We start from the raw sequence: 27756 nt of genomic DNA, 5'->3' as shown, positions 1-27756 counted from the left end.
TTCTTCATTAATAGGACACTAAGACTTGTTAATATTTTACATGTTGTGCAGAATATTATTAATATGCAGATGAAACAGATTGGCCTAATACAAATGCCCACATAAATATACAAGGAAAAAAGAATTTAACCAACTGAGGTCTTTATTTGTTTAGGTTTTTTTTTTTTTTTTTTTGCAAAAATATTAAACATACAAGTTTACATTGCCTGGAGGACTAATAAAACACCAAACTGAAGTAAAAGTACATTACAAACACAAACCTGTATATTCAGCTTCCCACAAATCAATGGGCTTCATGGCTTTAATATACTAGAATCATCAGCTTATTTACAGGACAAAGCTTTAACCCTTAGAAACGTGAGTTTTCAGGTATGGCGCCCACTTATAAAGAGCACTGGGTTTCAAATGCAAAGTGAATAAGACAAAAAAAAAGGCAAATGTTGTAAATCATTAAAAAGTGTTGGTGTACTGTACAAACCCAGAATTGGCAAAGCAATCAGTGTTCTGGCTTACTGTTATTTATAACAGTCCACTCTGTCACTAGCCAGGGGTCCCCAGTACCTCCATTGCCACACCCTGTGACATTTCCATCAACTTGTTAAAATTAGTCGCTTCTGAAATAATTTCACTAGCTTCTGCTGTTATGTAAAACATATTTTAATATAAAAGTGGGTATATACTGAGCACAACGTCTGCTGAAAAAAATCATAATTTCATATTTAGGCTTTTGATATATTATGAATGAAATGACATCATCTTGGAACAAGAAAACGTGAAAAGGGTTTTTAAAGGTTAAAATAATCATGCTGTCTGAATACAAAAATGAACTTGGGTCTTCCCTAATAACAAAAGATTCAAATTTCTTTAAATTGGAGAACCCAGCAAAATTACAAACTTGACTCACGCTGCACACTCACATGTAGGCCGAATTTATCAGTCTTAACACTTTCATCTTTCCTTACAAGCAAGACAGTGATCTACATCCAAAATGTTCCTAAATTAGTAAAACACCAATTATATTTAGTGTAAGAATAACAATTCAGAAGATCCCACTAACACAATTAATCCTGAATAAGTGCACAGTCACTGATGATCAGACTGGAGGTGTAATGCAATTGCTCTGATGAAAAAAAAGTGAGGACTTTGAAATAAAAGAATCCATTCTATGTGAAATACATTTTGAACAGCCACTTTATTTATAGCTCATTATTTAAGCCTCTCACAATAAGTCGATATTTGGATGGAGGGACAGTCTCAATTTGTGCCTCTGACGACAGACCTTACGCAGTGGACCCTCAAAGACACGCAGAGCTTACTGCAGCTTTATCAAGTACACGCCTCCACGATTATGAATACATTTCTGACATTTATTTTTATAAGCAGGGTGTCTGGAAAGCCTCACTCTTTCCTCCTGAAGGTAGTGTTAGCTGTGTGGTGAACGGCAGTGTCAGAAGAGACATGATCAGCGCTTCATGTTTTACTGGTCACATTTGCAAATTTCTTCTTTGTGTGGTTCAAATGAAATATTTTAGGAAATAAATAGGATCAACCAGTCAGATGGGATTCAAATTAAAATTGGGAGATGAAACACCTCATGCCACCTGTTATGTTTTTTTAATAAGATTGCGATGAGCAGGAGATTTTAAACAGATATAAGTGGGAAAAAAAAGAATTAAAAAACCCCATCGACGCATTCAACTGACTAGCAGTCGACTTGTAAATATCAAACCAATTTTGTTCCACATGCACAAGTAAAAGCGATTAATGGGATGAAATGACAGTTCTTGTTAATTTTACTCAAAGACTTACTTGTATTCTGTATAAAACTGACAGATTGAAGCGGTCAAGTGAGAGTTACGGAGCCTCATTTGTGTCCTCACGATTGTTTGCGCTCTTATTATGCTCTGAATGGCCTACTTGTTTTTCTTTATGGGCTTCCGTGCGTTTTGATAGAATTGGGATTCTCCTTCAGGTTGGCTTTGAATGTGAACTAATATTGCAGACCCCTGGGGAATGTCACTAAAGGCAGTGACATCTTGGGGTTCTCAGGCTGATGTTGGCCCCATCGGTCCACTGCTGGGACCTTTCAATCTCTTTACTTTGGTGGATGCTGTTAAAAAAAAATGACAAAACATTTCATCCCCGATTTTTATAAATAAGGCCATGAAGAGCTGGTTACTTTGGACCCCCTGGATGAAGGGCCCCCTAAGAGCTGAACTGTCGAATGTGAGCTTGTGCTCCACCCCTGGGCCTCGCCTGATAGGAGCATCAAAGTCAGTATAGAAGGATAAGACGCATTTTACTCTTTACTGCATGGAGTCGGCTGGCTTTTAGGGATCTTGTGAAAGGTGTTACTTGTGTTTCCACATCTATTATAGGTTTGAACAAGCATTTTTATATATTTGTTTTATATTTTTATATAGATGTGCTGTGTTTCAAGCATTTCATGGTCTTTCAACATGTTGTGTTTCTGAACAGATTGCATTTTGTTAATGTGATTTGTTCTTTATATAAATAAAAAAGAAAACAGATAACGATAGAGTAAATATTTTTGTGTTTTGCATGTTTGTTTGACGCTACTGGAACAGTTTGTCTGAACCCAGCAAAAGGCCAAGTGCCAAAATAGTAAAAAGGGAAGGGGTAAGACATATAAATACCCTCCCGCAGCAAGAAATGTTGTCATATGAAGTGAAAAGGATGAAAGGATTTAAGTTAGTTAATAATATGTTAGTAAGAGCTACGATACGTCATAGTGTAAACCGGTCTACCCTAAAATACACCGGCATCCCGCTCACTGCTGGTCCTCGTCTTGTGACCACTGCTGCCTGATACAGTGCCTTTGTCTTCATGACTCTGTCATGGGCTTAACAAATGAATGAGATGAATGGATGGATCACATAGTAAATGCTATTTGACCACAGCGGATAGGGTATTTTAAGCAGAAATCTAAAGAGACATTTTTACCAAATGGTTGGAGAACAGCAGAAACTTCAAGCTGACAGCAACAAATCCATCCCGAATGTCACCACTCAGTGGGGTGTGCATAGGGCACAACAGAGCACCTCAACTGGAGCCTGTTGAGCAAGGTGACCAAATGTCCAGGCCAGGAAAACACAGGCAGATAGAATTTTATTACATTTTAAAGAACTCTGTGTTGTATGGTAATTAATAGCGATATATTCAATACTAGTGTGCACCTGGTGAGAATTTCTCACTCTAACAATCTCCCTAATATCATAATGTCTACCATTAAATTTTGCCCAATATCCAAATTACACTGCAGAAAAGTATCTGGTCAGACACTCATTTAAATAAAGGCAAAACATTTACAAAAGAATTTGCAACAAATACTGAAAAAGCAAATGAAAAGGCAAAACTATTTTATTTGACATAGTGTTGTATGTTTTCTTTGAGTTTTGTGCAAATCATTTCCTTGCATAAGTACAGTCAGGTCTGTGCGCATTCAGGGGCTCGAGCCTCTGAAAATTGGGAGACCGTGTATAAAAATGTCTGTCTTATCTAAACAGCTCATACAACATTTTTGTTAAATTAAAGCTGAATGTCTACACGTCAAACACATCTTGATTGCTTTGTTTCAATCCATGTGGTGGAGTGCAGAGCCAAAACTGTGAAAATTGTGTCATTGACCAAATCCGTATGGACCTGACTGTAGGTAAATCATCGACTGGACAAGCAACACCTGACAGAAAACACGTAAGGTCACCTAAATGAAGCATGAGTGGAGCGAGGCCCACACCAATGTGCTCCACGATTTATGGGTTTGACCGACACAACCGGCCTTTTCATTGTCACAGTGCAGGGTGAAGTTCTGTTTGCTGTAATCTGCTGCCTATGCACTCACACGTGTAAATGTTGGGAATTAAAAATCACGTGGTCTTTGTTTGTATTGTAATTGTCTCCTGTGAAAATATAGTGCCCCCATGCTAAATCTGTCTGATCAATATCAATTTCCATCCATCCATCCATCCATCCATTATCCAACCCACTATATCCTAACTACAGGGTCACGGGGGTCTGCAGGAGCCAATCCCAGCCAACACAGGGCACAAGGCAGGAAACAAACCCCAGGCAGGGCGCCAGCCCACCGCAGAATGTCAATTTCATTTGAAATTCACCGTCAGTTTCTTGGTGCTGACCCTTCTTGTCATTGCGACCAAACTATTTACATATTGTAATTTTCACAGTCACTGGTTGGTGGAGAGAGGGGTCTCATCCTGGGGTGGCAAAGGGGGCTGTCACTAACTCTGTTGTCTTTTTTTTTTTTTTCACCTCCAGCTGTAAGCAGACGCCCACTGAGGGCAAATGACTCCACCCCTTCTGGCCAGAGTCCTATAAAGGAGCAGATGGCCCAGACAAGTGGCGTCTCATTTTGGGCCTGAACTGCCACAAGAATGTACCTCCCAAGGAGGATACGCTGTATTAAGCTGTTACTTTTAAAAAAAAAATAAGTCACAAAGATTGCTTTTGTCTTGTTTATCTGCCATTAATTCCATCAAGCATACTTTTTGTTGACTATTATTTGTGTTAGGATTAAAAGTGCTGGCCCTGCTGGCAACCTAACACTTCCTTGACGTCCATGAATGGTGTTACACCTGTCCACAGTGGATATCAAAGAGAGTCCTGTCTGCAGCATATTTTTGTTTTATTAATTATCTTGGCGGTCCAGTTTTCTCCCACAGTCCAAAGACATGCAGGTTAGGTGGACTGGTGATGCTAAACTGATCCCTGCTGTGTGTGTTTGTGTGTGTTCACCCTGTGACAGACTGAGGCCCTGCTCCAGCTATCTAATAACCCTGCTCAGGACAAGTGGCTTTGAAGATGGATATGAAAGCAATTCAAATTCTGATATTTTTCTGCATTGTCTCAGATAATGCTTTCAAATAACACAGAATCTAGAGCTCGATTTGATTTTAATTTAATTTAGTTAAACAAAAACATCCCAGAAACATTATTATAATAATAAACATAGAATGTTTAATAAGATAAACATCTATTATTGTACAAAAATGTTTGGCTTTAAATCTTATATTAATACATACCAGACTCACATCATAGTGGACGGGACACCATTTCATTGTTTTGTATTTGATGTGTAAATCCAGGCCAGTGACTGTAAGTCAACTTTATCCTACTAAAGTCGAGAAAGAACAAGTTTTGCTTTAAGTTTCCTGGTAAACGTGCTAACCCAAAACACTACATTAATCAACGCTACCATAAGAAAAACATTTTTAGAGGTTTTAAAAACACCCTAATATGTTTTAAAACAAAACATTAGTTAAAAGAGGGCAATATTATTCTGCTCATCTATCTGTTCTTATACTAAAATAAATTTTGTTCCGCTGGCTTAATATATTTATTAAATTCACGTAAAATGGTACAGTGCTTTGCATCTTGTTATACTATTTATAAAAATATTACAATTTTCAGTAAGGCTTGGCATTTCAAATGCAAAACTGCCAAATGTAGGAAATTGTACAACTAAAGATGTCTGTGTATCACCTTAAATGGAAAAACGCAGTAATAAAGGCTGCCAGCGCAGCCAATTAAAATGTCTTTACAAGGAGATAGTGCTCTGGCGTGTGTTATGTGCTGGTAAAATGTACATGAGAGCAGACAGAAATGTCATGAAACAATGGGCCAAGCGGCTATGGCATACAGTAGGACGTGAAAGAACATGTGGATGTTTCAGTCTAATCAGCTGCCTGTGCACTTCGTACAAACACGGATATGAAAATAAACGGAACGTATCCTGATCTTGTATGTCATCACATGGGCTAATGGAGTCTGCTAAAAACAGATACAAATCTAATGGGTCATCCTTGGTTTAAAGACACTTTGCAGGCATCCTCTTTGTCTTCAGTATTTCTGGAAAGTTTTGTTCTTTCATGCACATGCATTTGTTGTATTCTTAATCATGTGAAACTCCGCTTCAATGTGAAATGGGCAATACCCGAATTTTCAAAGTTCAGTAATAGGACCAATTTTTTCTCTTTTTTCAGGAAGACTCATACCTGAAGTGACTGTTTCTTCACAGTCTTATAAAACTGTTAACATGGTTTCCCTCGGCCTGCATGAGTTTTCTCAAGATACAATAACGTCCCAAAGGTGAGCACTATGTATGTCGGCCCAGGATTAATTAGCATCGGTGTGTCCAATGATGGACTGACATCTTAGGCAGGGCAGCACCCAAGTTCTGCAAGGATAGATAGGCTCTTGCTGCCTGAGGCCGTATAAATAAAAAAAAATAGGTAAAAAACCCTGAACACATATTAGTAATAACTGTCAATAAACTACGAGCAAGAAATGCATTACTGATTGAGATCCCTAATTCAACGTGTCTACAATGCGGACATTCACACTTCCTTTTCACACAGTCTTCATCTGGCTGGTGTTTTCTTACTACATGGGTACTGTTTTCTACTGAGACGTTTCTCACAGACCTGCTGTATGCAAGCCAGAAGAGGTGTTTAGACGCCATAGTGTTATTGGTATTCATGCGGCTTTATATTTAGAAAGTAAAAGATAAAAACCAAGCAATAGTTACAGCAGTTTAGGACAACAAGATAATGGAACTTTCACAAAGGTGGTTCAATAAAGTTCAAAATCAGACATGGACACTTTTGAGGAAAACATTTAAGAAACTCGGCAGGGAAAAAAGATTTTCTTGAAATCCTCAGGTTGGTCATTCTGCTGAAAGCAAAAATTGTAAAAACAAATGATTTGTCATGTTGGGATGGCTTTGAACAGAACAAACCGATTATACATACGAAAATACAAAACACTGCAAGAGAAAATAAAATAACTGTTAGTGTAGGTCTTTATATAATACAAGTTCAGAAGAAGATGCACTGAATGCATTTAGACGTAATATGTCCTGACTTTAATAAAAGTGTTGTGAAGCCACTTGATTCACAATAAAGTCAAATAAGGGAGTGCACGGTTTCAAACCTTTAGATCTTCATAAATGCCATCTGGTATCTAACACTGCCCTTGAGAAAAATGGACATAATTTCATGTGCGGTCAGAGTGAATTCTTACGAAAGGAAACAAAAATGGACCAAAAAAGTGGTGATTTTATGATGGCCTAAAGGCGGGTAAATCTCTGTTACAATTTGATATAAACTTAAGAAAAAAACAAACAAAAAAAACCCACGATAGTCCAACTTTGTTGTGTTTGCCAGAGGTAAGAAAATTCCAGCAGGAAAGACATTTGGATGCTGCCATTACTGCACAGCCTAATTTTTGTATTTGTCTCATTTGCAACTAAAAAGTAAAAATAGTTTTTGCACAAATGTTCAACACAATGGGGTAGTAGGAGAATTCAAGTAGCCATATTCAAAAAGATCTGGTAGTGCCGCTGCTGGCTCTTACTATACATGTAACCTTCATCTTTTTGACAGTATATATATATGTATATGTATATTTTTTCTTTATATATTATATATACTGTATTTATAGTATGATAAAAAAAGTCTTCACTGTTCCTGCTAAGAGTCACAAAATTCTTTCTGTGTATGTAAAAATGTGTATTTATAACATGTGTTTCATATTGCAATCCCAAGTTTATCTCCAGTGTTACAAGTAACACAGAATTCCTACACCTCGATATCAGAATAGAGTACAGTGCTGACTTCATACCCACAGAGTACAGAATGTAGCGAGAGCAACTGCACAATGCGAAGAGCAGCCAGATTCCTCTCATTTCCATGCCGCTTTATTGAGATGGCTGCGGGGCTGTGTTTTCCGACTTGGAATCCTGGTTATTTGGAGGTTTGCTGTTCCATGGGCTATTGTTACCAAGTGCTGGAGAGTTATTGAAATCTTCTTCATCATCAATGCCATTGGCCGCATCATACTGTGTGTTCTCCAGCCTCGTGATGAGACGCTCATCCTCATCTCCAAACTCCCCACCCATTAGAGTGGGCTCTCCGACCACCATCACATCCTGTCAAGATTAACAATAGATGGGCATGACTATCACAAATCCTCAAAAACATTTCTGCATGCATCACTGTTATACAGCTGCAAAATAAAACAGGCAAAGGACAATCTGGTTAAGGTCTAAGATTGTTGGCTCCCCAATGATGATGCAATGAACAAGCAGCGCAGTAAAAGTAACTATAAATGGGTTAGGTGTAATTTTAGTCAACATTCTGGCCTATCTGCTGCTGAGATGGGCTCTGTCTTTGTATAACCCAACGATGGAAAATTAACTTGAGAGAACAGACAGATAGGTGGAGGAATTGTAGAAATGCAGTACACATTGTATATGTTTTCCTTATTTACAGAGTTGGAGTATTTGTGGATCTGAGTAACCGTGAAAGGCAGTTGATGAGCTGATGTCACTTCCTCACCCCCCCCCCCCCCCCGAAGCAGTAGCAGCTTGGGTTGGAAAGCCATGGTATTACTTGATGCCAAATGCCTTGCAGACTTCTTGTATGAATATGAAGAAAATTAGAGCAATAAAATTCAAGGAGAATCTCGTGGACATTTTAACCCCTTACATCCATCCATCCATTATCCAACCCGCTATATCCTAACTACAGGGTAACGGGGGTCTGCTGGAGCCAATCCCAGCCAACACAGGGCACAAGGCAGGAAACAAACCCTGAGCAGGGCGCCAGCCCACCGCAGAACCCCTTACATAGCTTTGTTAAATTAATTTAAAATAAAAGTCAACTTCCTATTATGATGTTTCTGCAGAATAAAAATACACCAGTTCTGCAATCACAAATCTAGCCTTGACTTATCCTTCTTCATCTACAGGAACAGAAACTCCTACAGGAAGCACTTAACCATGTGAGGTACATCATTTTATTTTTTTCTGTTCATTTAAATTGTGCATGGACAATAGTAAAGAGCATTAAATTACATTTTTAATTTTTTTTTTTGTTTTGTGAAATGTATGCAAGTATGTAAACTTATAAACCTATTAAATTCTTACTTCAAATTTATGTATTAATTACGGATCTAAATCTAAATACTGTACACTAGTTGGTGTGTTAAGTGAAAAACACTTAAAATTGCATATTTAAGTGAGAGCCATAATATTCACAGTTTTTACTTTTTGTGTGTGGTATTGACACATAACCCTTGCAAATGTGTAGACCTTACTGTATATAGGTTGCACGTTAAGTATATTTTTATATATGTATGTATTTAAATTGTTTTCAGTACTAAGGTGTTGTACTGTGTTAGCCACTATAGACTTAGTGAGAAGTAACATGACCCCTTTTATTGGCTAACTAAAAAGATTACAATCTGCAAGCTTTCAAGGCCCCTTCTTCATTCACTTTAACTGGAATTTGTTTAGTTAGCCAATAAAAGGGGTCATTTTGCTTGACTTCTCACTAAAGTATCTATCTATCTATCTATATTTAAATTATTTTGCTATTTTGTAGTACAAATCTCATTGTAATATGTATACATCTAGCATAGTGCATATGAGTAGATCCACTCTAAGAACATCCAGGGAAATACTGCCATTGCAGAAGATACTAAATTTGCAATGGATGAAAGTTACATGAGTCAAGAGGGATTATAATTACCATTAATCAACCAAAAATAATATTACAGAAGGAAAGGCTATCAATATGGTTTGTGTAAAAGCAAGTTCATCAACATACATCAACGTAACCCATGAAGTTTACACCTACCAGTAATGATGATGAAGAGTCTCTGAGTCAGTAGATTCCTTTATAATGGGCAAGTAGTACACCTAATATTGACAAATTACATTTCCTTCTCGAGACCCGACCTCACAAAGATGAAATAATCTTTGTTGCACAGGTGTTAGTAAGTGTATGAATGAACAATTCATGTACAGCAAAACGTACAGTTTATCAACAAAACAGCAGCCTGCAACCCAGCAATGAATGAGTGAAGGTGAAAAACAGATGGTAATATTGAAGAAGTGTGAGAACGAACAGATTACAGCATCAAGTGTTACGGACAACTGTGCCTCTGAGGCATGGTGACTGCTCATTATGATGCTTCAGCCTGGAATCCTGGAAAAGCATGAAAGCCAATTGCAGATTCATGCAATGCTGTGCATTATATGTATATTGTGATGAATAATCTGTGAAACCCTAAAAACCCTAGCTAGACAGCCTGTCTTATTTGTAAAAGAAACAGTCAGTTCAAGGCTAGGCAAAATATTTAGACAGTTGTAGGTTAAAGAAATTCAGGCACATAAGAAATGAGCACGTTGTCATAAGATTTAGAAAACAATCTGAGGTCTATAAAAGAAGACACAAGTGGCTTTCACATCTTGGTGAGCTGCTGGCACCCACATGAAAAGAAAAGTAGGATCATAAAGGAAAAGCATTCCCCTGTGAATCTAGCTTTTGTCAAAACCCTTGAGATTACTATTTTTTTTTATCTTATCTAGAGTTTTGGACATCTACTTTTATTTTGTGTTTTGGATTCTGTGGATTTTGTAAATTGCACACATCTATGTTGCGACTTCCTGAGCGTGACTGTTATATGTATTTGATTCTGGCCGTCTAGCCGTGGTTCCCATTTCTGCAGTTTTTCAGATTGTTTACCTCAATCCACTCAAATGAGACATCTGACCACAGAGCTTCCTTTCAGTTTTGCAGGTTGTAATTTGAGAGTTCGACACACGTGGCCAGTTTAAAATTTGTCCTCCATGATTCCTACGGCCTGCTTTATGTGTCCATGTATTCAGCTATTTACAAATAAACATAAAAATCGTGTTCAGCTGGCATTAAACAAAACATAATGGCTCCCAGCAGACTTCAATTACTGGACAAAAAAAGAGAGTTTGAAATCCCGTTCCAATGCTTGGTGGGTCTCAAGTTAGTTAACTTGTCCTTGCACTGAATGCCAGCGTCCATGCAATATCTCACTAAGTTGCATTGTTCATGTAGTACACGTTAAAATGACAATACCTATGAGAAATGCTACACCGGCCTCACTGACTGAAACATTTTAATTTTACTGTGTTTTAAATATTTGTATTTTTCCTCATCCAGGATATGTCCACATTATTTATTTTCATTTTGTGAAAGCTTGTCTTTACAATTAAACACAGTAAACAAATCCCCATTTGTTAGCCCTACAGACTTTTCCAAGTACTGCTGAAAAACAGCAGGCTGTGACATGATGCTTGCCAACAACAAGTTGTCCTCCACTGTGTCACAAAGCAGAATGGCAATAGACTGGGATTTCTATGCCAGACACAATGCTCTGGTTAAATGGAAAACACTTCAGTAATCACTTGTTTTCACTCAGAGTGAAAGTACTGAATTCCTCACATGCTAGACACTGGAAGAAATGCAGAACAAGTTTGTTTATCCAAGACAGCAGATCCTTTTCCCTGTTAGTAAGCCAAAGAATCCCCCAGCCAGCACCAATATACTTGATGTTCTGCTACTTAATTATGGTAATTAATTTAGGTAAGGTTTTCACTAAATAACAATATACACACTGATTTGACAATTTGCATGGCTAATTAAGTCATTAGCAAAAACCTGCTGATTGCCAACAAGCCCTGAATTTGCCATCTGTTACTGTATGGTGCCTGTCACCTACAACAGCGTAAAAAGCCCTGAGTCAATCTGTGCAGAAAATGTAGCAATCTGTCCAGCTGGTGTCATAAGCAAAAAAGATTGAGCAAATACTAATTACAATTACACTGACAATGCTTTCCGCTCAGCTCATTACCATCTGTCTGTGAGTAAACAAGAAGCCAGCCTCAAAACAATCGCAGCTGCAGAAAAAAAGAGTGTTGCTAGGTGTGAAAGCAAAAGAGGTGTAGCTGGGTGAAATGGGCCAGTCAACGATGAGGCAGGACGGAAGACTTTCCTTACCTTCTCTGGTTGCCAAAAATCTTCTATTAAAAAAACATAACTTGTATTGAGACAAGACTAAAAGACATATGACCTATGCCCAGTAGTGTTGGCAATACTTTTAAAGTATTTTTGATATTTAATATTCTACTAGCAACAGTACTCATCCAAGAAAGTTAATAGAATAATTAAAAAATATTTTCTGTTTCTTACATTATGTATACCTTCAGCTGCTTTCTTCTGTATGTGTATGTGTGAACGTCTATCAACTGGTGCTCGCCTGATTCTTCGACTCTATCACTATTTCACTTGCCATCTTTGAAGGCGCCTCTCTCAGCATACCTCATATGCCTTTAACTCCTACTCATGAGTCACACACTTGCACTTTTGTTGCATCAATAAAGCCAAACTGACCAATCACACCAAAGCCAAGCTCACTAATCAGATTGCTCAGAGGGTCTGGATACACAGTAGACTAGCCATGGTACCATCATTATAAAAATATTTGCTGTCTCTTGTCCTACATGTACCTTTCCTCTGTATTTGCGATTGTAAACATCAATTAACAAGTGCTCCCTTAGTACAGCGTGTTGTCTCAAAGTCTTCTTTTAGCTTCAGGCTACAAAAAGGACACAGCAGCGCTAGAAAAGGTCCAGAGAAGAGCGACTAGGCTGATTCCAGGGCTACAGGGATTGAATTATGAGGAAAGATTAAAAGAGCTGAGCCTCTTTGGTTTAAGCAAAAGAAGATTAAGAGGTGACATGATTGAAGTGTTTAAAATTATGAAGGGAATTAGTACAGTGGATCGAGACTGTTATTTTAAAAAGAGTTAATCAAGAACACAGGGACACAGTTGGAAACTTGTTAAGGGTAAATTTCGCACAAACATTAGGAAGTTTTTCTTTACACAAAGAACGATAGACACTTGGAATAAGCTACCAAGTAGTGTGGTAGACAGTAAGACGTTGGGGACTTTCAAAACTCGACTTGATGTTTTTTTGGAAGAAATAAGTGGATAGGACTGGCGAGCTTTGTTGGGCTGAATGGCCTGTTCTCGTCTAGAGTGTTCTAATGTTGAAAAAACGTGCTTGCTCAAGCAGACCCACATGTAAACAGTAAATGGATGATGACAGCATGAAATGAGATTACAAAAGGCAACAGCAGCAAAACCTCTTGACATGGACATGAAGACATCCATCCAACCATTTTCCTAAAGCGCTTATCAAGGGAAGGAGCCCTGAATAAGCTGTGCTAAATGTTAGGATCCATCAGAAAAAAGGGTGGGAAAACTTTGCACTCAGCCCCTCCGTAAGCAAAGTTCATATGATAGTTGCTTTATAAGCCGTACATCACAAGGACAAAAGAATTCTTACGTGTGCTTGCCCTAACTAAATGAAACACACACACACAGGAGACATAAAATACATTTTCCCAATAAGAGCCCAATACGAATGACTGAATGCACTAAACAACAAAATGCACACTATTCAGAAGTATATCACATGCATTGCAGACAAGTTTGCTTGTAATATTTGAAGTTTTTAGGCTACTAAACTTGGAATCCTCTTGTTCTTGTTTAGGATCTCTATTGTATTGTTTATAATTATTATTATTATCGTATATTGTACAACATCCAGTATAAACGCAACAAGCCGTAGATCCAAAAAAGTAACAATCCGTGGAAAAAAGACAGCCTTACTTAGACAATGTTCACCAAGAATCCATAATAATCGACCTTACAGTACTTCCACAGAGAACAGACTTGACAGAGTGGTTGTACAACTGCTCCAGTCCAAAACCATCAGTTGCATTAGAATGATAGTGTTATTCTACATTTTAAGTCTAGAAATTCATATTTATCTTCACCTATTACTGGCATGGTCAAAAAAAAAAGAAAATACAGGTGGTGTGGTACAATCGAAGTGAGCTTCAAATCAAAAGGCTTTCTGTTCAGATTCTTCCAAAAAATGTAAAAAGTATGTACAAAATTGTACTGTATTCCTTTTTATGTTTTCTTCAATAAAAGACATAAGCGAAATATACAATAACTAATTTGGAGACTCAGAAGGAAAATATTTTCAGTTTATGGTCATTACTGTTATGTTTTGACCATAAATAAATTACAAATTACAAATAAATTATAAATTACAGTAAGTCGCATTCTTTTTAATCACATCGGAAAAGCAATAGCATATTCATTTCATTGAAAGATATTTAGAAATGAATCACAAACGTCTGTGACTTTCTGTGTTGTTATCTCCTGAAACTTTGTGCTGATATTGTGCTTTTCCCTACTTGTATGTAACCTCTACTGTATTCAAGGAAGTGAACCACATGGAAATGAGCTGAACCAGCACAACTAATAATACCTACAAGACCTGGAGATATGCTGACTTCTATAGTTTGACTTTCAGTCGGATTCCAATTTCCGAATCTGTTTATTAATCTTCTCGAACTTGCAACAAAGCCCATTCTTTACAAAAACAAACATGTTAGCTGTTCTCTGGCCTCATCTTTTTGATAGAGAAAACAGCTCTGGTTTTTAGCCAGGAATTAAATCTTACGAACAGTCAAAAATTACAAAGAGGTGAAAAATAAAAAGCAAAACAGTAACAATAAAATAGTTAGGCTAGGGCAGCAATATACAGAAAGAATATTTGAGAATTGACACTTTCTGAGTTCATTCATCGATCCATCAATGGATTTTCTAACCTGACTTACTTCGACAGTACAAAGCAGGAGCTAACCCTGGATAAGACATGGATGACCATCAGAGGGCACCCCCTGGCACGTGTCCATCCCTGACCGTTTTGGGTCACCAGGTAAACTAATAAACTTGTGGGAGAGAATGAGAGCACTGGTGGAGCAGACATTCAAAGATGAACTGCAACAGTGCTAACCAGTGAAGCACAACTGCTCCGCTCACTTCACTTTCATGTAGCATGTTCACATTAGGCTAATTGATAGCACTGAACAGACAGACAGTCTCAAAGCCGGACAAATCCATCCCTTCACTCCCATTAATAACTGCACAGTTTACAGTCGAGCTGAGAATGAGCCTTTCACAGCTGAAGTGGATTTATGTTTGGTGCACAGGCAGTCATCTCTTCAAAGACATTTCAACCTGAACCACTGACAGTGATGATAAATTCAAAAATATACAGCTTCTAAATATAGAAAACTACCACTTGCTTTTATGTTTCAAATATAAACAAATAATGAATATAGAGAATTGTACCCCTAGCTAATCCTGAGTTTCATATTCAAGTAGGTTCTTCACAAGGTGTTTTTTAAGGAAATCTGTTTTATGTCAGGATGCCATTCAATTGTGATATTTTCTATTGACCATATTCCTCTGTAGTGCGTTACAAGGGTGTACAGTGACATAAGTAAAAGAGACACCCACCATTAGTCAAACGACACTGAATGCATTGCTTAAAAAGGTGGTAAAATCAGGCTGATAACTGAATGTTAGATGTGTAACTTGTGTTATTGGTTCATACATAGTAAGGTGGCATTTAACTTCTGATCTTATATAGCAGCTTTTAAAACTTTTTGCCCGTGATGCTGGTGCAGTGGGTAGAGCTGCCACTTCAAATATCAAGCCTCATGTGGTGATTGTCTTTGTGGAGCTTACACATTTTCACAGTGTTTGCACAATTCCCAGGTTAAGTTATGTAAGCAGCATGGTGGTGCAGTAGTTACCCAGAATCTTGAAGGAGAATCTTTTCCATGGTCACCATTTGTCTGGACACTCCCTTACAGGATGTCCAGATGGGTTTTTCTATGGATGTTTTAGTTTTCATCAATGTCTTCAAAGATGTGCAGGATAGGTCCTTGTCCTTGTTTGGATATGAACCTCCAAGGAGGTTCTGCTCAAGCTTTATAATGCACTGGTGAGGCCTCATCTTGAGTACTGTGTGCTGTTTAGTTCACCAGGCTACAAGAAGGACATAGCAGCACTAGAAAAGGTCTAAAGAACAGCAACTAGGCCCATTCCAGGGCTACAGGGGATGAATTATGAGAAAAAAATTAAAAGAGCTGAGCCTCTTTGGTTTAAGCAAAAAGAAGATTAAGAGGTGACGTGATTGAAGTGTTTCAAATTATGAAGGGAATTAGTACAGTGGATCGAGACTGTTATTTTAAAATGAGTTCATCAAGAACACGGGGACACAGTTGGAAACTTGTTAAGGGCAAATTTTGCACCAACATTAGGAAGTTTTTCTTTACACAAAGAACAATAGACACTTGCAATAAGCTACCAAGTAGTGAGGTAGACAGCAGGACTTTAGAGACTTTCCAAACTACACTTGATGTTATTTTGGAAGAATTAAATGGATAGGACTGGTGAGCTTTGTTGGGCTGCGTGGCCTGCTCTCGTCTAGATTGTTCTAATTTTGTCAGTGTGAGTTTGCATTTGTTAGTGAGTAGGCCCTGCAATGGACTTGCGCCCAATCCAAGGGCAATTTTTTGTCTTACACTTATTAGATTAATTTTATTAACCCCATGGGAAAATTCAAATGCATGCACCAGCAGAAACATAAAAACAAGGATATGTATTCACAGGACAAATACTACTTCAATATATCAAGCAATCAATCAATCTGTAAGAGTAAATCCTCTTTAATAAAATCCCTGTGTGCGTCCAGGTGTCCATGTGTGTGTGTCTTCTGGTGGCACGGTGCGATGCGCGATATTACTGTCAGAGAAAGTTAGAGGCGTTTTACGGAAATACAAACCAGTATTACTGCGAGAGGAAATTAAAGGTACACAATACAGTGACTCATATTACAGCCACATACAAGCCAGTATTACTGTCAGGGGAGATTAAAGGCATATTACTGACGCGCGCGCCTGTATTACCGCCAGAGAAAATTAAAGGTATATTATGGATGTACAAGCCAGCGAACGTACAAGACAGTATTACTGTCACAGAAAATTAAAGACACACAATACACGGCGGCAGCCCACGAAGAACAGTCAGCTCAGCAAGTAAACATCAACAAAAGAAAGGCTGAAAGAAAGAAAAATACGACCAACAAAAAGAATGAGGTCAAAGTCCCTTGCCATTTAATATAGACTGTTCCTACTAATGTTTATGCACTACTGTTCTAGCGCCTGTTATTGTAACGGGCTAAATGACTAGTAAATAAATAAATGTATACAGTGATCCCTCGCTATATCGCGCTTCGTCTTTCGCGGCTTCACTCCATCGCGGATTTTAAATGTAAGCATATGTGAATATATATCGTGGATTTTTCACTGCTTCGCAGATGTCTGCGGTCTACAGTACGTGTGCTTCCTTAGTTGATTTGCTCATTTGAATTCAAACAAGGGACGCATTTGAATTCAAACAAGGGACGCTATTGGCGGATGGCTGAGAAGCTACCCAATCAGAGCACGCGGTTAAGCTCCTGGGTGCTGTGCTAACTCTCGAGCGTCTACGAATGGCAAAAGATCTCCAGACATCAGTTGAAGAATGGGACCCGCAAATGATTCATTCTTTGCAATTTAAAAATGCTCTTGAAGGCGCCACGGAAGTGTATAGGAACCTCTTTACACAAATGAAAAAGCAGCGCCAGCAACTGCCCATCACGAGGGTCCTTACACGCAAAACACTGCCTAGTACGCCTTCAGTGGAAGAAGACGACGGCGGTGCTACACAGTCGCCTGAAGAGGCTCCTTTAGAACAGCTGTGACAGTGCAGTAAATGTCATCGTTATCTGACAAGTTGGTGAGTACCCAAAACTATTTTTCTACGTACTTAGTACATGTATGTACGTTTATTGCAACTGTGCACACATTTTATACAATTTTTTCCTTGCATTGTTGGTATTTATTGCCGGTGGCCTGTCTATCGTAATGGCTGTAACAAATGTGATATCAGAGACGCTCTACAGTATCTTTAAAATAACATTTTGGTTTTATGTACAGCATTTACATGTTATAGATTTTTCACGTATTTTTATATTACCTACTCAATTACAATATGTTTAAAACTGTATTGCGTATTAAATAAAACTCCTCAATGATATACGATATGTATGTTTGTGAGTAGTATATAAACTGTGTTTACATACATAATTTCAACGAATCTTACCTAATAACTAAGAGAATATAAAGGGTTTATGCGGTATAACTGTACGGTGAATATTTATAAACCATGTGGGAGAGTTTATAAGGACTTAAAATATATAAAAATAACCATATAAACATATGGTTTCTACTTCGCGGATTTTCTTATTTCGCGGGTGGCTCTGGAACGCAACCCCCGCGATGGAGGAGGGATTACTGTATTGTACAGATATTTCAAAATGGTCTTACACCCACTGCTGCTAGGAAAGCCCTGACTTTCAATGACTCTGAGACATATTAAGCAGGTTTGAGAATGTTATGTCATGTCACTATGGGTGTCATGGTTTATAAACACATTTCTTTTTAATAAACCACCATTGCATGCTAATATAATAAACTGCCAGAAGAAACACTTCTTATTATAAAAAATAATAATAAATCCTGCGCATATCTGCATATGCTGAAAACTGTCCCCCATAACAGACTTAATTTGAACACCATGTCTTAAGGAAGTCTTGAGGCTATATTGCAAATGCAGAATGTTGCTGAGAATAGATACATAATTGGAGTTTAAGAGTACAGTATCTAAAATATAAAAAGTAAGTTAAAGTCCCATGAGTTCCACTTTGGGGCCAAATCGTTGGGCTGCAGTGGTTGAACCGTTGCCTTTTGAAGTTTGTTCCTTTCTGCACTATAAGCTGCTGCCAAGGGGAGGAGATTAAGCACTGAAATATATTATTGCAGAAATTGTGAAATTGCAATGGAAATCAGCAATCAAAATTAAATGACTCTTAGCATTTTGGTTAATTTATACAATCCCACAAAAATACCAAACAGTACAGATTCTTTTAATGAATTGAATGATTTCATTTAACAAAGCTTATTCTCTATGAAACGATTTCAAATAAACAAGAAAAATTCATGCACTTCACATAATCAAAACAAAATATTTACACTGTAATCCTTATTTATTCTGCTCTATTCTGCCTGCCAGATGGGAACTGCAGGAATTGATCCCAAAGCCTGCTTATGTGCCGCTTGCTTGTCTGTGAGCGTGTCTCCTAATTCAGGTACTCGCTATGAGGTGCAGCAGCAGCTCTCGACATTTAAAGTGGCTCTGCCAGGCATGGCCATCACTGTGTATCAAAGGAGCAGACCTACTTTGCACACATTTATAAAGTGTTATGTTGCTGTAGATCAGGCTTCACTGAGTCACAACTAAATGACTGCTGGCTGCCAAATTCAGAAATAAAATCGATGACACAAAAAGAACAAAAGATCAGCCGGTTATATTACACTCCCATTCAAATGAGGACAAATGTCTCGACGTTGTTGCAGTTAATATTAGGATCCCAGAATTATATGGGTGGAGTGGTGGCACTGAGGCTAGGGATCTGCATTGGCAATCAGAAGGTTGTCTGTTCGAACCCCATTAATGCCAGAAGTGACTCTACTCTGTTGGGCCCTTAACCTGCAATTGTGATGTTAATCTGCATCCAGCCCTGCAAGGAGATCCTCCAACTTACAGGGAACACGTGGGGTTTGGTGGCAGGATTGGCACACCAGCCACTGTAAGAAGCCTCACACCCGCTGCACTCGGGTCCCAATCCAGATAGCTCATTGTGTGGTGGGTGCCACAACGCGCTCCCAACCTCTTCCTCCAGAATTATACAATCGGTTTGCTACAGTGTACATAAGGATTTGCAAGTTATAGAGGCACTGTTGCCAACTAAATAGTTTTGTCTCCATTAATATTTATACATTTAAAAAATTCCAGCATAGAATATGAAAAGTTATGGGCTGTTAAAAGGCTTATTTAAGTCCATTGTGTGGAAGAGAGAAGTATGGAAAAAGAGAATCCAGCATTTTTAGAGCAGACACTCAGTTTTTAGCCTTTTTTTTTGTTGTTTTTATTTTATAAATCACACATAGAGCTGAAAAGCATCACATGATTGCACAACCTAGAAGACAAAAAGGATGCTTACAGGTACCTGACTGGACAGGCTGAAGTTGCTGGCAGGACTTTTTTTCTTGCTGTTGCTGTTGATGTTGTTCCCCAAGCTGCTGTTAGAGGCGCTGCTAGCCGAGTTTTTCCTTTTCCTTCTCTTTGTTGTTGTCTGTCTTGTGGGTTCAGCTGTTACATGCAGAAGAGTGTATTAAAAACACACAAAGGAGAAAGAATCAAAGTGGGTTCAAACCACTTCAGCACAACTTGACATAATAAATCAATTTCTGCTGAGGCTGAGGTCACATCACTTTATATGCTGCTAGTATAAGCCATGGAGATCTAATGAAGCACAACAGACATTTAGTAGCCACACTAACAAAATGGCCACCTTTTACTTCGGTGTCAGGTACTCTTTGTGATGTTAACTTACGAGTATCTTCTAGGTACTGGAGCAGTGAGAACACAAACATGCTCATACACTCCTCCTTTTTAATAGGCCCGCTTTAAGTTGACAATCAATTCTGCACAACTGCGGTGAAGTGGGAGAGAAGCTGGAGAATCTGGGGAAAATCAGCTAATTCCAAAGAATGACATTTAAACCCTAGCCTTCTAGTGCTGAGCAGCAGCAACGATAAACACTGTATCGCTCACTATAAAAACCAACAAAATACAGTAAATGATCTGTTATGGCCAGTGCAGATAAGGTGGAATGGCTTTTTCTTCTCAGCACTTGGTGTCCTAAACTCTGTGATGATGTGCTTTCTTAGTTAGCCGTGCATGTTTTGGTTATTTGCCATTCCTAGTTAAAATGCTACGTAGACGGAGTACGGAGGACAAATCAACTGTCTGTAACGGACGGTCATGCTGCCAGCAAACCGTTTCTGAGTGAAGAATGGATTTTTGAAATATTGATGTTATTAGATCCTAAAAATGTGTGGTGTGAACTTAATGAATCCAAAAGCAATTCTTTACGGTAGAAACTAACATAGATACATTTAGTGGCAAATTAGCTTTAGTTTATGTCAATAAACTCTGTAATACAATTCTATATTATGTCTGCTATAAAGGCCCACAGAAGAGAAAGCACATCGTATACGCGTCATTATTGTATCATCTTTAGTTTGGGCCCATGCGCCACTTCACATTTTAAACTTGGAGAAACTAAGAAATCTGTGGTATTTCTACCATTTGATTTCTAAACATTTGATCTAAATAAAATTACATTTCGACTATACATTTTTTAAATTTAAAACTGCTGACACTTGCCACAGTAGACTTCCCTGCTCAGAGATGGGAAAGTAAAGGTTTGCAGGTGCAAAGTATTTGATGCTTGGTCAGAAAAATAATCTTTAGGCATAATGGCATAGTAAAGTGGATCCAGGCCTTGTTTTGTCAATTCTCTAAACTTCATTCTCACAGCCACCCTGATTGACTAATTGTTTTTTTTATCTCATGCCTAGGTATACTGTATATTAGTGTGCTCTGTGACGAAACAGTACTCTGTCTGGGATGGGTTCGTAACTTTCTGCCAGGCTGGGATTCATCTTCCTGAAAACCCTGTAATGGAATAATGAGGTTTATAAAATGGATGAAAGGTTAAAAATAAGTAGGATATTGTACAGCAGAAGGCAACAAGCACATAAAATGAGTTTTCTGTAGCATTAACTATTCAAATGTGAGCTAGAAAGCAAAAGAGAGCGACTCAACATGTGCAGACAATACAGTAACTTGAAGGCTCCTGAGTGTTTACCTGACACTTCTCCATAACACTACCGGATTTCTTTTACATTCACCTAAACGGGTATGATATTTACTGCATGAATCAGGTAAGAATTGATGTTTAATAAACCTGACAGATGCCAGAAATGAAATAATGGTGATAAATGGGGTTTTCCCAGCAGCATATAAAGTTGATGTGGTGACAACCTTAGGCACTCAATTATTATCCATGTATGCTCTCTATAAGCAGCTAAACGAATGTCCATCTGACACAGATAGCAATCCACAGCTATCATCCAGCATGCAGTAAATCAAGGATGGAGATTTCTGTACAGTAAGTCATATTCTATAGATACAATTTTCACCAAAATTTCTGAAAGCTCTTCACTTGTTGAGCAACCTTTCTCCCACACCCACACATATCTAAAATGAAACCTGTAGTATGTTATGTGTCCAAGCATAATGCTAATCTCACTGCATAACACAATTTCCCATGCCCAAGACTGTATACAAAAAGAACAGTAATGTGCAGCAGACTCTGACTTGAAGCATCAGAGTTGGCCTCAAACAATAACGGCTCTTTGCTCAGTTAACAATGTGAGACAAAAGTGCAAACATCTTCATTTACCTTGAAGAATATTGCAATAGTTCTGTAGTGCCATGACTGGTGATAATAAAACATGTATTACTTCGTTGCTTCAAAACGTAATGTGGAGATGGTACATGGAGATTTGTGTACTTATAATTCATTGTTTCATTCCCAGCTACATCACTCTGCTTTTGCTAGACTGTCATTATAAGATGAAAAAGTACCTTTTTTCTGATTTGTTGTGAAAATTTCCGTTTTGAAGTTCTGTGGGTGTCCTGCTGAAATCGGAGCCAGAGGGATTTTTATTTATCAAAATAATTATTCTCAATAAACGATTGAACATAACAAGATTGGAATAAACATAAAAAAGGAAAAAAAAAAGAAAAAGATGATGACAATGAAATACAATTTTTTTTTTCTTTTTAATGACTTATGTGTAGCTATGCTTGGAAATTAAAGTAACTGTAAATGCAAAAAATATACATATATTTACAGTATGTAGCAACAATGCCCATTTTAATGAAACTTAATATATTGTTACTTTTCTTAAAGTAAATGGTTCCACAAAAATAAAAAAGGCTTGTCTCATGTTGTGTTTATAAACTGGCTTTCTTTAAAACGCAGGTGGAAAGACTTTTCATTTACAGTAAAGCAGGTATCTCTTTTCTAAATAATAAAATGCACATATATTTTATTTGGGCATTAATATAACAGTGAAGTGTAAATTCTGTACAAGGTTAATGCACTGGAAGTAAAATTCTTTTCTAAAGAAATTCTTGCCATAGAAAAGTCCTTGTTACAAATGATCTGTAATAGCGTGTTAAATTGTAAAATCAAACTGAACCCACTGGAAAGATTCCATGAAAATTAAAAATTCATTAATTGCAATTGCAGTCTAATTACAAGTTAAAAGCAGATGGCATAGATGTTTTTTTGCTATTAGTTTTCAAAAAAAGCCCAAAATGCCCATTTGACTGGAAAAAAAAAATCAGATTCCCTGACTGAGGTTCACGGTCTTGTGTTTGTGTCGTTTATTTATGTTACTGTTGCTCTTGTCGATTATGTGCACTGCTCTTTGTTTTTGCTCTTGTCTCTAAGCTGCCTGTGTTATGTCCCACGTGTTTTGTGGGTGGTCACCACCAGGAACTGCACTCTGTCTATAAATTCCATAGGGTCTCCCACAGTTTCAGGCCTTTCATTTCAAATGTGCCTTGGAGTGGGACTTATGGGATTTTTGTGATGTGAGACTGGGAGCTGTGCCTGGACTGGTTGGTTCCTGCCTTGCACTTGATGCCACTCGGACAGGTCACCTGGATGTGATCTGTTTCGTACTCAGAAGAACATGCAAATCCTGTCTGTTAGAACAGGCACTCATTTTAAATTGTCAAGGCACTGTAGAAATAAGAGCGCCTTCAGAAGTCTTAACAATCCTCTGTAATATTAGTGGAGGTGGAAAAAACTGACATTTAATACCAAGGGTTGGCATAAGGAATGCATTTTTGCACTCTAAAGAAAAACGGCGAAATACTAGTCATTCAAGGCACCAATAATGTCCAATTTTCACTGAACTTTATAACTAACAGAAATGATATATTTTCAAAGCTTTTAAGATTTTTCTCCTCTTTGTATTCTGCAATGCCATCTGACAACCATGCACTTGTATATGTACTGTATCTCAGAGCCTAAGATTAGTTAATAAATAAAATTAAATTAATGTGAATTTCCCCTTGGGATTAATAAAGTATCTATCTATCTATCTATCTATCTATCTATCTATCTATCTATCTATCTATCTATCTATCTATCTATCTATCTATCTATCTATCTATCTATCTATCTATCAAAAACTTCATTGCTTATACAGGGTTCACTCCCTTTGCAAAGCTAATCCATTCTTGAATATCCCTTCTTAGGTGATTTTTTGTAATGTGAACACAAATGCAAATTTAAATAGAATAAAATGTTATCTATTTATTGGCCCAAAAAAGATGTCCGCATTTTTGCTCAAATAACACCAAAATACACGAAAATTGAGCTGAATTAGTTTTATGACAACCTTAGTAATCAAAATCAACCCAAATAAGATTTTGTTTTACTTCCCTTTAATAAGGCTGTTTACTGACACTTTATCACTTCCACTTTCACAATGGGCTTTTAATCTTTCTTGAGATTTTTTCAACTCTTTCACAATCTTTTGTGGAGCCATGATACTCAAGATATTTCAGCAAAGCACATGACAAGTTGACTTAACTATAGCATGTGAATGTAGTATCAGCTCTTGGAACAACTGAGACCATGATTGCACATCAACAATACCCTACTGTTTCTCAAACATTCAGTCACAAACCAAACATCTCACCAGATAAATCCCTTTCTGCAAGCTGCAGTGAGGTGTACTTAGAATGACTGAGGAGATGTTTACTAGTAGTGTGCATAAGAAAATTGTCGTTATAATTACATGCACCTGTGGCCAGGGAATTACAGTATCTTTTCATTATTTTTACTGTGCTCATCCTGATCAGCACCCCATTTTCTGCAATTTCTTCCAACATCTCCAGGCAAAAATCCATTTACTTTCAGATCAACTAACTCTGCACCTCGGTCTTATCGCAGTTGTCCACAATATGTGGCCAAACCAACAGATCATTCCAACTACATGCCCAAACAACCTCAACTGACTACTCTCGATTTACTCCAAGGTCCTCCTGTATTGACTAGTTCCTCTCCGCGTCACAGAGGGCAGGTCCAACAATCATGCAAAAGAACCTCACGGCAGCTATTTGCTCTTTGTAATCTCATTCTTTCAGTCACAATCAAGACCTTATTGAGTGAGGATGGTGAAGTAGGCTGACTGGTGAAACAAAAGCTTTGTCCAGGGGTTTAACAGCAGACTTCACCACCATGGTCTGGAAACTGCTTGTGCTGCACCAATTTGTTGGTGAAAATCATGATCATCTGTCACTCATGAAGAAGACCATGAGATACATGAACTCATTCACTTGGGACAGGTGCCTAACTTTTACTTAAAAAGAACCTGTGAGAAGAATATGTCCTCAGATTTATTATCATTGCATTTGCCCGTGTCTGCGTGGGTTTCCTCCGGGCGCTCCGGTTTCCTCCCACAGTCCAAAGACATGCAGGTTAGGTGGATTGGCAATTCTAAATTGGCCCTTAGTGTGTTCTTGGTGTGTGGGTGTGTTTGTGTGTGTCCTGCGGTGGGCTGGCACCCTACCTGGGATTGGTTCCTGCCTTGTGCCCTGTATTGGCTGGGATTGACTCCAGCAGACCCCCGTGACCCTGTGTTTGGATTCAGCGGGTTGGAAAATGGATGGATGGCATTTGTGCCACACTGAAATGCATACCAGCCCAGTGTGAGCTAAAGGTCACATTCTAATCATGTTTCACCATCAACAGCAGTGATGCAATTCTTATACAGCTAAACTTAGTACTTTCCAGTCTGTGACTATGGCTTTACATTCTATACACGAAATCGTGAACTGGAGAGGAAAACTGACGCATACTTGTGTATCCATTGAACAGCCTCAGCTTAACATCAAGCATGATTTGCGTACACCTTTGCTAGTTTATGTTTTTCATAGTTCTGGTATGCTGGAACATAAAACAGAGATATCACACACCATTCAAGTTTCTGGCACTGCCTCCTCACCTGAGGTGTACATGTTTAGGAGTTAATCAAAGTACGCCGTTCAACTCACAACAAAATCCCAAAATACGGGTAATGTTTTCCCATGCTTGTTGCAAACACCTTGTGTGACATCCTGCTTGCCCCTCCTGAGATGTCAAATGTTAATCCAAAACTTGATCCAGGCTGTCTAAGGGTTATCACCTTGACATGTTGGGGAAACCTGAGTGCCTTAATGATCCTTTAACTATGTTGTCAGGAGTTGCATTGCTTTTGGCAGAGTTTCTCATGGCAAATTAGGGGGGGGAACAGACAGAAAGCAGTCCATCAATAACCCTCACGGTAGCATCAGATAAATCAAAGAGAACCTCACCCAGAGCGGGGATACTAGCAGCCACTCATGGAACGAGGCCTGGGAGCAGAGTTTGCTGGCTCAGCCTGAAAGATTTCTCAAGTAGGCTTGCAAACCACAAATTAAGGATGACGGTCAGGTGCAATTCCAACCAGGTGACATTCAAATGTAGGGCATGGCCAGGCATTTTAAACAAAATGGCTCTTAGGACACAGAATGTAACCAAGTACAGAGAAATCCTTGAACAAAATGTGCTGTTCTGCAAGAGAATAATGAGTTAACTTTCCTGACAGATAAATCTAAAGCCATACTTGGAGTTATTGAAAACTGAAGTAATCTAGTCCTAGTCTGGAACTTGCACTTAATTGGGAAAGTATACTGTAGGAAGAAAGCCTAATTAAACAATTAGACAATAATTAAAAAATTTAAATCATAAACAACTTCTCAAAAGAGAAATTTAGAAAATTTGCTGTAATCTTATATATATAAAAGCCAAATACCACTGACTCACTCATCACAGAATCTCCTGAACCATGAGGACTTCGGAATTTGGAATGTAGGTTACCCTGGGCTCGCTAAGAAACGGTTTTAAAAATTTCGTGGTCCAAGCGCGTTCTGTCTGTATGTCTGTCCGCTTTAATTCTGTCCGCTTTTCACGAGAGAATTACTTAACGGATTTAGATCTGTTTGTTTTCTATAGTTTGTTTGAACTTTCTGGTTGATTTTGCGACTTCTCTTATCGCGGTAAGTACCATAGTTTGCTTGTTTTACCGGTGTATTTATGCAAATCCAACAGAGTAACTGTGGGCCGAGAGCAGGAGGTCGGGGCCTTCCTCATTCACTCACCAGCCTCTTTTCAAGTTAGTCTACGTCCTGCCACATGCTGGAGTTCACCTTGCCTCCTCTTAGCTAGTGATACCTGTTTATTCAACAGACATTATCATCTACAGATTGTTAAGGAGTAAAGTTTGATGTTTTTGAGAGAGAGATCAGAGCTACGTGTGTTTTAGAGGGGAGCTGCTGATTGCCAGAGATATCACGGCCATGTACTTTTGTCCCCACGCGGGGAACGCTTTCCCGTCAGACCTGAACACGATCAGATATAGTGCCAACGTCAATTGATTTTTAAAGTTTGTCCTGTTTCACTACTATGTGGGCAAAGCCACGGGGTACAGCTAGTTGTGGTATGAGTGCCTTATTTATTTAGAAGGATTGACAATTTTATTTTCACTTTGACATTACAAAAATCTAAGTTAAATATACTATAATGTCCTAATAAAATGTGACATGAAAAAAGGCTACAAAGTATATAAACACTTCTGTGAAAAAGTATGAGAAACATCAACAAAACACTTCTTAATTAAGGTACCATGTGCAAAATCACAAATTACTGCGTGCTCATCTAAGGGATTGCAAAAGGGAAGCATCCTTTTAAAGCATTGCAAAACTAACTTTGATGATGCGATAGAAGAAGTAAATAAAAGAGATTGCTTCTATTTTTTTCTCAGAAGGAGAAAAAATATCTAAAACACACCAAAAACTTGTTACATAGCTTATGAACCTGACAGTGGTGGCATGGAAATTAAGAGGGAAGAA

The 27756-nt window shown here is 38.2% G+C and overlaps 1 protein-coding gene across 5 annotated transcripts in view; it reads right to left on the bottom strand.

The window, feature by feature from the left end:
* Positions 1-1271: 1271 nt before the first annotated feature.
* ldb2a (LIM domain binding 2a) overlaps positions 1272-27756 on the bottom strand; it is a 450850-nt gene continuing 424365 nt past the window's right edge. The window contains exons 7-9 of one of the 5 annotated variants that reach the window (XM_028801779.2): positions 22390-22443; positions 19895-20043; positions 1272-7966 (exon numbers count right to left, since the gene is read on the bottom strand). In XM_028801779.2, the coding sequence (XP_028657612.1) occupies positions 7736-7966; positions 19895-20043; positions 22390-22443 (434 nt within the window). In that variant the 3' untranslated portion in view covers positions 1272-7735. The remainder of the gene's footprint in view (positions 7967-19894; positions 20044-22389; positions 22444-27756) is intronic. The other 4 variants (XM_028801781.2, XM_028801780.2, XM_028801783.2 and 1 more) reach the window with 4 other exon arrangements.

This window comes from Erpetoichthys calabaricus, chromosome 5, assembly GCF_900747795.2.
Source record: "Erpetoichthys calabaricus chromosome 5, fErpCal1.3, whole genome shotgun sequence".
NCBI lineage: Eukaryota > Metazoa > Chordata > Cladistia > Polypteriformes > Polypteridae > Erpetoichthys > Erpetoichthys calabaricus.
The sequence above is the reverse complement of the archived record's forward strand: the minus strand, read 5'-3'. Positions and strand labels throughout refer to the sequence as shown.